Consider the following 15,050-nt stretch of genomic DNA (forward strand, 5'->3'; position numbering starts at 1 on the left):
TGAATCAGTTCACACGTTCCTGGCTGAATTAACTATAGTTTATATAGCAAAGACTAAGACGTTTATCGCACCGGGGTTAAAACGTTCCCCGGTGCGTTCTAACATGCACACGCGGGGCTGCGCACGGGGTGTGATGGGAACCCAATGGGGCCCAGAACGCTATTTTTCCGCACAGTCGCCATCGGGCATTCCCATCGCGTTCCCATGGAGTTCCAGAGGGTGCCATTTCTGGGAACGCTTTGAAACAGTTTCCAGAAATGGCGCCCTCTGGAACTCCATGGGAACGCGATAGGAATGCCCAGTGGCGACTGCGGCGTTCCGCTGTGTGGAAAAATAGCGTTCTGGGCCCCATCGGGTTCCCATCATGGTCCGTGCGCAGCCCCGTGCGTGCCGTTAGAACGCACCGGGGAACGTTTTAACCCCGGTGCAATAAACTTCTAAGAGTCAGTTTTGTACACTTTTGTCATTTCCCCCAGTCACTTCCTTTCATGTACCAACTGTGGAGTTATGACCTCAATGTCTTTTTACGCTGTTTCCCATTATATCTAAAATAGATAATTGATATTTGATGATGTCTAATTAACTTATTATATATATGGGGAAAGTTACCTTGTCACTGCGCCTGGTGGCACAATGGTTAAATGCCTGTACTGCAGCCACTCACTCACAAACCACAATACCAGCCAGGGGCTCAGGGTTGACTCAGCCTGACATCCTTCCGAGGTCACTAAAATGAGTACCCAGCTTGTTGGGAGCAATTAGCTTACACTTTGTAAACCGCTTACGGAGTGTTTAAGTGCATTGATAAGCGGTATAGAAATGTACTTGCTCTTGCTTGCTATACTTGTGCTACGTGTTGGATATATGTTTTCTGTTTTCAATAAGTAAAATGTAAAAATCTTGAAGAAGGAACATTAAGATATGTAGTTAGTAAGAAGCATTGTCATTTGTTTTGTTTTTTCAAAAGAAATCCATTTTCCTTTATATCTTTAGATCTGTCTGTCTATCTATCTATCTTCCTTCTATCTATCCTGTCTCTAGATAGTTTTTTAATGCCTTTCTAGAGAAACCCTCCTCAAACTGCTTCACAGAAACTTCGAAAACCCCAAACAATATGGACTACGTCCACACTGCAGAAATAATCTGGTTTGACACCTCTGTAACTGCCATGGCTCAATGCTGTGGAATTGTGGTTTGCTGTGACACCAGAGATCTCTAACAGCAAGGGCTAAATGTCTCACAGAACTCAAAATTACAGTCCCCGGAATTCCATAGTGCTGAGCCATGGCAATTACAGTGGTATCAAACTGGATTATTTCTTCAGTGCAGATGCAGCCATAGTGAAGTAAAACAACCTTTAAAATAAGTACAGCAGTGTAATTGTAAAAACTATGAATTTTTTTACTCAGTTAATAACAGCTTTAAAGAATCAGAACTTCAAACTGTATTTAAATGTAGGGCCTATTCAGAATTTCAAAACAAAAAACTGTTAGTGTAACAGAAAATGGGATTAAAATTACATAAGAGATGTAAAAAGTATGCCATAGTGGTAGAAGTGGATGGGAAAAAGTCAGCACAAATGTACAAGGAACACAAAAATGACCAATGTTAGCTTGATAAGCATATGAAAGTAGTAAATTAGATGTTGATGAAGGCAGTATAGAAATTAATTCTGTATTGTCAAGGAAGAGTTTGAATTTTGTTCGCACACTGAAGATTTTTAAATTTTTGTTTTATATTTTCTTGAAGAGGTAAAATCAAAATGTACATGAGCACTTAACTTCACTATTAAGTAACACGTGCACATAAATGTGTATTAGCATTGTTGTGCAGGATTTTATTAAAAAGGTAAATTTTTGAATTTCCTAGTCTTTACGTTTGCAGCTTAAATTATGATAGTAAACTTGAAATAACTGTACCTTGTTCTTGTATGATCTTTATGGATGGAGCAATTTTAAACTAGGTTATTAATGCCTTACATACCATCTAACTGCTTTTTTCCTGGAGAGGTAATAAACAGTGTTCTCCCTTCCCCCCCAGAGAAGGGTTTTGTTGGCTTATTTCATGGACCATGGTATTCTAATTATTCTGAATCATTACAATGTAATATGCATTTGACATACTAATTTTGAGATGCAATCTATCACGTTATTTAGCTTTCTAAACCTAAAATTCCAAGGACTTGTGAAAATTAAATTCTGTTGTTGTCTGTGAACCAAGGCAGGATATTCATGGAAGATACTGTTCTAATGTACTTCTGTAAATGGCTCCTGTATTGGATTTAAAGGGGAATCCAGTACACAGGTCCATGAGACTTTTAGGGATTTTGTATATAGACAATACTTTTGGCTCTAAAGGCTCTAGCATACAAATAGAAAGCATTTCTACTTGCCCAGGAAGGGCCATAATGTTCATTGATCACACCTACCACTATAGCTCTCTGTACCACATGTCGTACAATGCCTTTGGAGTAATTTGGGGAAGTGGATAGGGATGGCCTGTAAATATTGAGTAGGGAAGAAAAAGATACTGAGCTTTACATTTTGCTTAGAGAACAGAACTAGGGATTCTCAGCTGTGTTATACATGATCACGTTGTTTAGTAAGCAATCTCCTCAAAGATACAGCAATTATAACAAAGAACAAGTAGCTAACCAAACACAAAAGGAAGAAAAACAACAACAAAACGGAACAAAATAAAATTAAAACGAAGAACTAAAACTAAGCAAACCAAAATAAAATGCAACAGGGCAGCAGAAATGCACATCTGGCTACATTGTCATCATAGGGTCATCCTAGTGTAAGGACTGATTTGATTGAATTCAAAGAGATAGCTGTGTTAGTCTGTAGAATCAGTATGTAGAGAGATCTTGTAGCATTTTAAAGAGTAACTGAAATAAAGAAGTTGGCAGCATGAGCACCTCAGTCTACTTCCTCACATTCATATACTGTAAAATGGAACAAGGCAGCAGAAATGCACATCTGGCTACATTGTCATCATAGAGGTCCTCCTAGTGTCAGGACTGATTTGACTGAAATCAGATTGATTTATATCTCTTCTCTGAAGTACTCAGGTTTAATTATTTAAAATCACAATGAAGAAATAATAAACTAGTGACTAATGAAGAATTTAATTCTGTTTAATCATTTTTAGTAGTAGAAGTATATTGTTGAATATGTAGATTTTGTTATAAAGTAGGTACATACTAACCAATTATTATGAATACTTTTAAGCTTACTTTTCAATTCATTCAAAATGTGACCCCTTCCATTTCTGTCCAGACTCCTCATCCTTCTTCAGACCTACATTTTCTCCAAGAGAGTGCATACAGGTATTTTATCTGCAACATTACTCGAAGTGACATGTCAGAACCTTGAAGCCAAAGCTTAACTCTGACATTCCGTCTATCCTCATCCTGTTTCACATGCTTTTCCCGTAGAATAACTTCTTTCTTTCAAACTTTCTTTTTTTAGCTTACTTATCTTATTTTTTAGCATGTATGTAATGAACATAAAAACAACCAATAAGAACCCAGAGAGATAATTGTTTTATATAAATAAAAGGAATAAACTGTGGACCCCTTTTCAGAAGAAGGGGCATATTTAATAGGTTCTCACATAATGTAATATGTAGATTAAACATTACCATCACTGAAAAAAGCTGGTGGTGTGCCTCCAAGTCATTTTTGACTTATGGTGACCCTTAATAATGAAGCAAACCTAATCATAGGATTTACTTGGGTTTGCCTTTGCCATCCTCTGAGGATGAGAGAGTGTAGCTTGCCCAAGGTTACACAGTAGATTTTTATATTCGCATGGGGAATTGAATCCTGACTCCCCAGAGTCACAGTCCAACATTCAGACCACTACACCAAGCTGTACTACATGTTTATGCATGGCTCCTGACATTAGGTATATAAGTACTCCAACTTAAGTGAAGAAACATTTAGATTATTGTGGTAGATGTTGGCTTGTTTAGTAAATCCTTAACTGTAGAGAATAGTTTCTATGAAAAGAAAGATTCTCATACCAAATGAAACCTTGCAACCTTCCCAAACAGTGCTTTTTAGGTTATCTCATATGAGGGACCAGCACTTATTTTTTTTCTCAGTGTGTCAGAGGCAGGCACCATATTTGTTATTTGTGCCCATTTGTTACAATTGTTCTTTCTTTCCTGGAATTGTGCCAGGGACCTTAGAGAAGCACCAATGTAGAGAACAAGCAGAATTAGTGATTGTCTCTGCTTACACCAAGGTTGTTTTTTTTCTTTTTACAAAGAAAACAAAACTGAATTCTGTAACATTGCTGCATGCTCAACAATTCATTCTCTTCGTTGCTTATATATCATTCTGATGACATTATTCAGTGTTGCACAGTGAATGAAATACAGTGGGCCCTTGGTATCCACTGAGGTTTGGTTTAGGGTTGCCATAATTCTCTACCACCAAACCAGGACAAAATGTAGGACAAAATTTCGACCAAAATATAAGACAATTGTAGGGCAAAACTTAGCCCAGAATGTAGGACATCTAAGAAAAATGGAAGGCATAACCAGCTAAAACCCAAACACATTAATATTTTTTTAACAAAAACAATAAAAAATATATCATGTTTTCAAACTGTGGATGCTTGAATTTGTGGATAAAGAAACTGTGGATACAGAGAGCTGACTAATAAAGTATGGAATTGCCTGTTTCTGTTTTTCATTCACTAAACTTAGTTGTACAGATCATGCTAGGTTTTTACAAGACATAACAGAATATTTTAGCAAGGGTTCCTCCCACCCACCTTCTAGCCTGAAGCTTTAGGCTTTGCCACCCATTATGCAAGGACAGAGGCCTAAACAAGACAGTTTTGTAGAATCAAAACAGCATGGTCTTTGGAAAATAATAGCATGATTAGGAAATTGCTAGATGTCTCTGTTTCTTTAAGAGTTACCAGCATTCACTGAAGAGAAGGGTAGTGGATATGACGTTGTTTAAGTCAAATATAGTTCACATTCCATTGTTAGGTCAGTGTTGCTTTTTTAATATGTCTGTATCCTGTTTGTGGGTTTTTTAAGAAGATTTTTTAAAAATTAAGTTTAACTGGTTGCATCCCCCCTTCTGTTCCTCTCCTCATACACACTGTTAGATCTCTTATTCTTTCTAATACAGTTCCTTTCATAAAGGATTACTCATACTAACTTTATAAAAATGTTTGAATTGATTTCTTGGTGATTCCTTAAACCTAGGTGCATACAAACCTCTCTCACTGCTCATGAGTACAAATGAAATGTTTACATTGTTGAGAGATGATTGGAAGCCGAGAGACTTATAGTTTTTATTGGATGTACCATAATTCTTGAGCCGTACTGAAACTATTGGAGAAAAGAAAAAAAACTGTATAGTGCATTCATTAGGACAACTTGTCCTAATCTATGAACCATGTTACTATGCTGGATAATAATCAGTTAAGAACAGATAATGGTATGACCATGTTTCAAGCGCAGGGTCTGGATTTGTCATTTTAAGGCAATAATTCTATGCACATTTAATTAAATGCCATTGAACCTAATGGTTTTATGAGTAGGCATACATATGGCTGCACTGTAACATTATTATTTCTTTATTTAATGCCTTAATTTGCCATTTGTAAAATAAAACCACAGTTTTAATCTCAAAATTGAAAAGAAAAGCCTTGTTGTATGTGACCAAGGTCTGGTGAGACAACCTTAATATGCATAGGGATACTGAGCAGGGCTTTGGCAGTCTTGGTGTATGGTGTCCTGCTTCCTTCCTGTGCTGTTTCTCATTCTCCTGATCCTGCTTTCCTTTTAGGATGTAATATCTATTTAGATCTGTCTTAAAATTAAAAAGGGCTCAAGGGTTACAACAAAAATATGAAATGACTGAAGGGAATTCTTGTTTTATGGGAGGGATGCAAATAATGTGGCCCTACTATGATATTGGAATGCAAGTCTCAGTAGACCTAGCCAACATAGTTGTGATTAGGAAAGCTAGGAGTTGTATAGTCCAGCAACATCTGGAGGGCAGCATGATTCTCATGTCTGTATTGTGGAATGAGAGAAGGAAGTAGGTATCAGTACAGTATATAATGATGAAATCTACAAGTATGATGATTAGGCATAGTCTTAATACACACTATGCATCGTACTAGACTGTTCAGCAGAAGAGAATGACACAATGCAAATTTGTACGCATTTATATGGACGTACGTAGCACTGACTTACTCCTTAGTACATAATACTTATTTTTAGAAGGGTAAATGTGAAGAAGAATAACACTTTGTTCTGTAAAAGGTGATAACTAGAACGAGACCTAACATAATATTTGGATGGAATTGTACTTGCCAAAAGCATCTTCCCTTCCTGCTCTGGTGAGATGTTCATAAAATAATTATGAGGTTTTTCCAAAGGAGCTTTTGTATGATTGTGAAGATACTTCTGTTTCTGGGAAACCCACACATATCAGTTTTCCCTGTACCTGCACAGAACATTAGTAATCTTCTCGTGTTGAGCTGTCAGAAGCCCCATCTTCTGTACTACACATCACAACCTTTTCTCTCCATTTCACCTAAATTCCTTTTCATCCATCACTCAGCAGGCAAACTTGGAATGTTCTTTCCCTTTTGTTCTCCATTTGGTCACTTCTGAGCATTTTTCTCTTAATAATTTTCTAGTTACTTTCTGTCATATATTTTTTAAAAAATGTCTTTGTTTGTCCTTTGTTTACCCTAGGATTAAAAATGAACAAATGTCTTCAGGTCTAAATACCCTGATTCCACCAGTTCCTGTTTCATCTTGGAACCCAAGTAGGATCATGCCTGGAAACACCAAGGGAAAACTAATTGATATAGGCTTTATTCAGAGAAAGGCAATGACAAACCATCTCTGAATATGCCTTGCTTAAGAGGACTGTGGCGTTCATGGAGTTGCCATATACTGAGGGGTGAACTGAAGGCATGTACTTTACTTTTAGAAATCAGTTCTGGTCCATATCTGGGTCCAGCTTGACTCTGCTATAGGTAGAGGTTGTTTTCCTGAAAACATGACAAATGCCTTAGTGACTGCCACCAACAAAGTACTGTTGGCAGTAGTGGTACATGCAAAATGAACCCAGGTGTTGCTGGGCTGCAGGCCTTTCCTGGCAGTTGTTACTCCATGAATAATACTCCTTATGTGATGACTTGGTTCATCAGAATGTTTCATCCATAAAGGAATCACTCTTGCTTTAAAACTCTGCTTCCTCTCCTGGATTTGAGTATTGGTATATAGATAGTCTGGAAGCTAAGCAGGATCAGCCCCGGTTAGTACTTGGATAGGAGACCGCCAGTGAATACAAGGTGCTGTAGGGTATATTTCAGAGGAAGGAACTGGCAAAACCACATCTGAGTATTCCTTGCCTATAAAATGCATGGTTTGCCATAAACTGACAGACAACTCACAGAGACATAAACACATCCTCTGTTGCAACTGTTTAGAAGATCTGTCTTTCCAGTAATGTAGATCATCTAAAGTAATCAAGTATGCCACCACTGTAGGCTGGGAAGTTCATTGCAACCATCATACTATTAAGCATCATTTGTCTTATGCAGAGGAAAAATGCCAAATGCTCTTGAACTTTTTGGGTTTCATCAAGGCATTCAGAGTATTCAAACTTGTACAACCTCAACTTGGAAAGAGATAACACATCTCAGATAGTAAGGTATCACCTGGTTAGGGATTCTACTTTCCTTGATGTTGCACTTCTGGGGTTGATGCCATAGCAGGTGAGTTTGGCTAGTACTTGTACATGTTCGAAGATAGGACAATATAAAAGCAGAAGTTTTCAGTTGAAAAGATGACCCATCTCACAAATGGCATGTGACTCCACAGGTGTTTAGGTCCCTGTTTCAGCACTGGAGCATAGAACATGTTTATCTTTTAGCTGCTCCTGCCAATACCCACTGCACACAGTTTTGCTTAAGAGGACACCAAGGACTGAATTCTCTAGGAGTGACTGGAGCAGCACATTATGCAATATTATCATTTTGTTAAGTTACCCTTACGAGAAATAATTAAGGAGTACTCAGTTAAAGTCACAACCAAGTTCATAGTGCTTCTGAAAGGACTGTTCATCCCAGATGTATATGAAGCACCATGTGATCCCAGCCATTCATTTTGTCTGTCATTAACAACTGGCTGTGAGCACCGCTCTTTTGGTGCTGTCTTTTGTTCTTATGTGACATCTTCCCATCCTCACCAGTGTGCTCTTTACAGTTTTCCGTATGTTCCAGTCAGAGAGAGAGAGACCATGGAGAAGAAAAAGAAGAATTGCTCACTTGCAATTGTGGTCTTTTGTGAACTCAGACTTCCTTCCTACCTCCACTCTTGTATATCCCCAGGGCTGCATTATTGTGAAACAGCAACAGACTTGGAACTAAGGAGAAATGGAGGAAAACACACTGACATGTGTCATGGGGGGTGTTCTTGCCAAAAGATTCTGGTTTAGTTCTGGAACGTTCCAAGTGTTTTTGTTGGCTCAGAGAAAGCCCATACATGTGAGCTTATAGATAATTACTCAAAGACTCAAAGATAACATGCAACCTGTTCATATTGGTCCTTCTCACAAGCACATGTCTCTTCCTTGCATACATCATCATAGAAGAAGGAAATGTAGCCATTGGAAAGTAGTTTCCACACCTCCACCAGCAAGTTTAAGAATTGTGTCTAAGACTGCATCTGCACTGCAGAAATAATCCAGGTTGACACTACTTTAACTGTTATGGTTCATTGCTAGGGAATTCTGGGAACGGTAGTTTTGTGAGACTTTTAGCTTATCTGTCAGAGCTCTGGTGCCAAAACAAACTACAGTTCCCACAATTCCATAGCATTAAATCACGACAGTTAAATGGTGCCAACCTGGTTTATTTCTGTCATGCATATGCAGCCTAATAGTAAAATAGAGAAATTGGTGTCATAGTCAATCCTGCTTTGCTTCTGCTGGTCTATCAATTGCTATTCATATTTACCACAGTATAACAGAATGCTGCTGTGTTTGGATTCAATTTGTCTTTATGGCATTACATTTCTTTTAAGTTGATCTCTTTTCTTTCTCTCTTTCTTCTCTCCCCCTCCCTTTTTTGTTTGGATACATGAGATAATTCCCAGGCATTCAGGCTGTTTTTCATTGTCCTGACTTGGACCTAATCAGGTAGCTGTTAGGAAAAGATTTGTTCTTCCTGTTGCTCTGTGGCACTTTTTGCCTGCAGGGTTTCACCCCCTACTCTTCATGAGCTGAATAATGAGAGATTGCTATATGAATGTGTTGTTTAAAAGCAGCAGTGTTTTTCATTCAGAAGAAGCCGTGCATATCCAACATATTCATAACCATTCAGTGAACGCTTCTGATTTAGTTTGACTTTAAACATAAAACATCATGCTTTTAATAAGAAAAGACAAATGAGCCAAGCTGAAGTATCAGCTATTTTCCTCCTTTATTAATTTCAGTAGTCTAAGACATTTTCTGTGTGTTGATAGACAGACAAACCTACGTATAAGAATGACTGTTTTTCGTGATTTTCTTTGATTTTTCCATTCCTGTGTATTGTTTGCAATTTTGCTTTCTCTCAGAGGCTATAGTACTGTTAATTTACTGTGTCTTTAAAAAGTTAGAATGCTTTCTTTTATTTAATCCAGAAGAAAATGTTGTTTTACTCTCTGTGAGGATAAAATGCCACTGTTTATTTTTAAATTTGATTTAATGTGCAAATTAAAATTTTTCATTTGTATACTACTGAGATAGTAGTATATTTTGAAAAAAAAATGTGTTCTGAATTGTGAAACAGTCCTATTTCAATCTGAGTAAAAATGAGAAATCAAGAAGTGCTAAAACATCCTAGAGATGTTTCATTACAATTTTCCACTGAAAATTAAAGAGAATATCAGTTGAATGTTTAGGAAGGATGATAGAATGTGTTTATATACAATAGTCATCTCAAAGCTTCAGTGAAGCATTTTTATAAAAAAGCTGCATGGAAAATTTGCATCACCCACACTTCTGTTCCATTTGAGCTCATCTCCTAAGCAAATGTGAACTACAACTAAGAGTAAATTAAGCTTTCAAAAATTCAGCATTCAAGTGGAATATCCCTTCATCTTTGGTATTAGTAAAATGTTCCATCTTTAGCTCTTTCCTGAGATTTTAAAAAGAAATACACTTTGCATTTATTTCATTCTGCAATAGCATGTTTTTCTTTGCTTTCTGTGTTAGCAAATTTTCCTGGGATGGGCTGAGACCTTGAAGCAGTTTCACTCAAGTTTATATACAACATACTTCTCTGTGGTAAGAAAAGACGCTGTGGCCTGTTACAGACAGCCAAAATAAAGCTGCTTCGAGTCACAGTGGAGGTATGGTGTTTCAATGATGCATGCGTCCTAAGAGTCCAGAAGCCACACCAAAGCCACGCTCCAGTCCTGAAGGGCTGGAGCATGGCTTTGGCGCGACTTCTGGACTCTTAGGACGCATGCATCATTGAAACACCATACCTCCAATGTGCCTCGAAGCAGCTTTATTTTGGCTGTCTGTAACAGGCCTGTGAGTGGCATGTCTCACCAAGAATTTTGATGCTTATGTTTTAACTCCATGATTTCTTATTGGGAAAAATATGCTAAGAGTGTTGTTTCCTACAGCATTGTCTTTAATAATAAAAAAAATTATATATATCTCCTGCCCTTCTGCACAACAAAACCAGGGTGGCTTACATTAAAATATACATTCCATATCCCACAAACCCACCCCTCTAAAATAATGAGAGATTGCTATATGAATGTGTTATTTAAAAGCAGCAGTGTTTTTCATTTCACCCCCCTAAAAATTAAACAGTTAATAGTTTAAAATGCCACTTAAATAATAGCAAACAAACAATATGTGCAGCAGAACCAGGGTAAACAGGCTGGGCTTTCTTTTGGTGGCTGGGTATGTATTCTGGAAAGACCTGCCGGAAGAGATCCGCCTTAACAGCTTTTTTTAAAAGCTGTTTAGGGTGGTGATATGACAGATCTCATCCAGCAGGCTATTCCATAATTTGGGGGTGGTAGCTGAAAATGTCCTCTGGGCGGTTGCAAACAACCTAGTTTTTATAGGTTGCAGCAAATTCCTCCCAGAGGACCTGAGTGTGCGGGGTGGATTGTACGGAAGGAGGCGGTCCCGAAGATAGGTTGCACCCAAGCCATTTAGGGTTTTAAAGGTAATAACCAAGACCTTGTACTGGGCCTGGAAACTAATTGGCAGCCAATGAAATGATCTTAAGATCAGTGTTATGTTCCTGAGACCAGCCTGGCTGCCATATATTTGTACTAGGTGAAGTGCCCAGACCTAGTACGAGGGTAGCCCCATGTAGAGCACATTGCAGAATCAAGACGGGAGCATACCAGTGCATGCACCACAGTTTCGAGATCCCTAACTTTCAGGAAAGGGCACAGCTGGCGTATCAACCAGAACTGATAACAGGCACTCTTTCTCAGAGCCCTCCTTTGCTTCCCGTGTCTTTTTTCTTGAAAAGTTTTCTGCCCATTGTGAGAGAGAAATGGTAAGCATGTGGTTGAAGGCTGGCATCTATTGGGCCTGTCAAATATTTCTTTGGAATGGTCAGTGCATCATCCCTTGTTTTTAATGCATTGAATAAGAATGTGTGAAAAGGTTGATTGGTTTTCAGATTGGGTGATAGTTCTTACCCATCCCTAAAACTAATCAGCTTTCTTTCTTTCTTTCTTTCTTTCTTTCTTTCTTTCTTTCTTTCTCTCTTTCTGAACACTAGCTGGAATGTATAATCTCAGGATGGATCTGGTTATAGAAAGAATGCAGCTCAAACATATTTAGTAACACTTACTATCTGGAAAGGCAGCTATTGGGGGATGAAAGGGAAGCAGTACACTGACATTTTGAGTCCATGTGGTGCATTTACATGCGTGTGCGCTGAAGTCAAAAGATGTACCCTGTCTCTCACTTGTATATTTAGGAAACAGCAGCTTGAAACATGAAGAGCCCTTGGGTAGCAAACTACCCAACTAGGATTTGCTAGCAAAAATATTTTAAATGATATCCTCATCCTTTCCCTAAAAGTGGGATCAAATTAGGGGTAGTGTCTTGCTAGGGCTGAGAAACAAAAAGTAAGTTGAACTGCAAGAGATGGCAGTCATGCCAAGGCTGGTTTTTAATGTTCAATTTTCTTATTGCCTAGTTTCCATATTTTATATTACTTGGCATACTTTGGTATACCAGTGTCACAGCTTTGGGGATAAAGTAGATATGTAGGCACAATGATGAGGGGGAAAAAAGTATGTTATACTTCAGCATGTCTGAACGAAGGAGGGTTTTTTTCTTGCCAAATTGAAAGTGATAGCCAAGTAAATTTTTATATACATGATTGGTTGGAAACTCACTGAGACCATGAAGTTTTCAATACAAGTAGAAATAAGGCAGCTTGGTTCTCCACAAATGGGGTGCATTTTTCAACCAATCTAGCACAAAATGTTTTATGCTTACCGTAATTTTTGTGGAAGATCCTACTGTTTGCAAACCTTTTGTTATGTTGCATTGAAACAAAGTACTTGTTGTCTTTCAGCAGTATTGAATTTAGATGGTTTTCTTTGCATTCTCTTTCATTACCAGAAAAAGATGAACATGTAGCCAGAATGCTTTCTGGGTTGCCTTCTCTTAACATATCAGATGAAGTTGAGCAGGAGGGTTTCTACTGAGGTTAATACAAAAGCCCAAAGGCAAATAGCAACAGCAACAATTGTGTAAGTTACATTTTATTTAAAAGCTGGAGATTAGCTCGGCTTGTTCTCTCATAGTCTCTCTTCCTGAACCCTCTAAAATAAACAAAAAATGAAAATCCTTAAGGGGGTACTTCAGGCATAAATCTCCTTCTTCCCGCTTTGTAAAACTTGGCTGCTGTGACATGGACACAGAAGCTGACAGAGGCTGGTTGCCAGAGAGGCATCACTTCCTTTTATGATCCCTTCTTGAGAGGATTAAACTATGGCAGTATAAAAGTCCTGCTGACCACATAGAGGAGGTGGAAAAGCTGGATTTTATTGATTAGAATGGCATTGGCTGGAAGAAAATCTTGTCTACTCTCTAAGTACACTGTTGGTGGCTTTTGAAACTAACTATCAAATAGGGTGATCTATTGACTCAACCTCAAGTGGGTTTCAAAATAAGATTTGTACTTTGTGCATTTCATTGACAAGTGTGAATTTGAATGTTTCTGTTTTGGTGCATCTGAGTTGACCAGCCTGATGTATATAATGTAAATCTGGCAAGATGAAAACTTAGCAGCAATTGCTATGTCCCTTGTGCACTGGGGTAGATGAGTGGGTGGGTTGTGTTATGGGATGAAGCTATGGAAGTGTCATGAAACACCACACCCCCAAAGTGGCTGGAAGCCACTTCATCAAGCCTGTGTGTTTCAGGCCTCTGTCTGTACAACCTCTTTCTTTTTCTATCTGTCTGTCTGTCTTTGTCTGTCTGATTGAGTGATCTTTCTTAATAGCTGTTCCAGGTCTTTGAGGTTTTCTGCTAGTATTATGGTGTCATCTGCGTATCTCAGATTGTTGATATTCCTTCCTCCTATTTTCACTCCTCCTTCTGTGTCCAAGCCTGCTTTTGTAACAATATGTTCTGCATATAAGTTGAACAAGTAGGGTGATAAGATGCAGCCTTCTCTGACTCCTTTGTCAGTTGGGAACCGTCCTGTTTCTCCATGTTCTGTTCTAACAATAACCTCTTGTCCTGAGTATAGATTCCTCATCAAGACTATCAGGTGTGTTGGCACTCCCATGTCTTTAAGGGCGTTCCATAGCTTTTCATGATCTATGCAGTCAAAGGCTTTGCTATAATCTATAAAGCACATGTTGATTTTCTTTTGGAACTCCCTGGTGTGCTCCATTATCCATCGTATGTTTGCAGTGTGGTCCCTACTGCCTCTTCAAGTTCAACCAAAAACAACAGATAAAAATACAAAATAACACAAAAATTACAATATTAAAAAACAGCTAAGCAAGTGGTAATAGTGAAATGCAATTTGCTTCAAAACAATTTAGAATAGTGGTAAAAAGAACTGCATCGGCATGTTAAAAGCACTTTACTCAACAGGTAGTCAGTTGTGGAAAGCCTACCTGAATAAATACTGGTTTCCTCAGCAAAAGGGCAACAAAGAAGGGAGTAGTCTAACTCAGTGGTACTCACATTTTTTACCCTTGGGACCCCTTCTTTACATCTACATGCCCCCCTACCACTCAATGAAGCATATCAATAAAATATGTTGTTTATTCAGTGTGTATATCCACACATTCATATTTTAACATTTTATAAGGAAATATCATTCAAATTAGAACACTTTTGTTTACGTAAATTAAATATTTAATGCAATGCATGTGTAAATTTTACACATAAAAATGTTTGGGAAGAGGAGGAGGAGAAGGGGGGATCAGGGCCCACACATCTTGTACCCTCCTTGAGCTACTCTCAAGCCCACCTTGGGGGTCCCACCCCATCATTTGAGAACCTCTGGTCCAACCTGTCTTGGAAAGGGAGCTCCGTAGTCTTTGAACAGCCATTGAGAAAGTCCTCCTGGCTAGGTTATTGGATATTGCAGTCAACATTTCTGACCCAGCTGACCTTAGATCATGACACTGGTCCTACTTTTCTGAAGTGTCATTGGCCTGGGACAGACCATTGAGAAACGGAGGCTCTGCCTAGTTTCCTCCGCAGGGACAGCACAGCCCCCAAATGTGTTGCTGTCACTGCAGAGGAAAAAGAACCTGGAAAACCAGGTTCTTTTTCTGGAGCCAGAATGATGTCGCGAGTGCACCAATGGTGCACTTGTGACATAAGCGCCATGGGTAACGTGTGGACACTATACGGTGCTTATGTAACAATGATGGTGCTCATGTACGCAGGGCTCTGCCATTGTTACGCCACTGTGCCATGCTAGGGTTAGGGACTGTGAACTTGCCATGTGGTCCCTAACCCTAGAATCGGTGCCGGTACGGTGCAAAAGGCC

At 38.7% G+C, this 15,050-nt stretch overlaps 1 protein-coding gene across 3 annotated transcripts in view; it reads left to right on the forward strand.

Annotated features, from left to right (window-relative positions):
• EEFSEC (eukaryotic elongation factor, selenocysteine-tRNA specific) overlaps positions 1–15,050 on the forward strand; it is a 237,741-nt gene that overhangs the window by 157,819 nt on the left and 64,872 nt on the right. The window contains exon 7 of one of the 3 annotated variants that reach the window (XM_089521460.1): positions 10,253–10,324. The exons of the other annotated variants lie outside the window; for them this stretch is intronic. Within the exon in view, the coding sequence (XP_089377586.1) occupies positions 10,253–10,275 (23 nt within the window). The 3' untranslated portion in view covers positions 10,276–10,324. The remainder of the gene's footprint in view (positions 1–10,252; positions 10,325–15,050) is intronic. 3 annotated transcript variants of the gene reach the window in all.

This window comes from Sceloporus occidentalis, unplaced genomic scaffold (assembly GCF_023333645.1).
Source record: "Sceloporus occidentalis isolate IW3139 unplaced genomic scaffold, rSceOcc1.0.p SCAF_1, whole genome shotgun sequence".
NCBI lineage: Eukaryota > Metazoa > Chordata > Lepidosauria > Squamata > Phrynosomatidae > Sceloporus > Sceloporus occidentalis.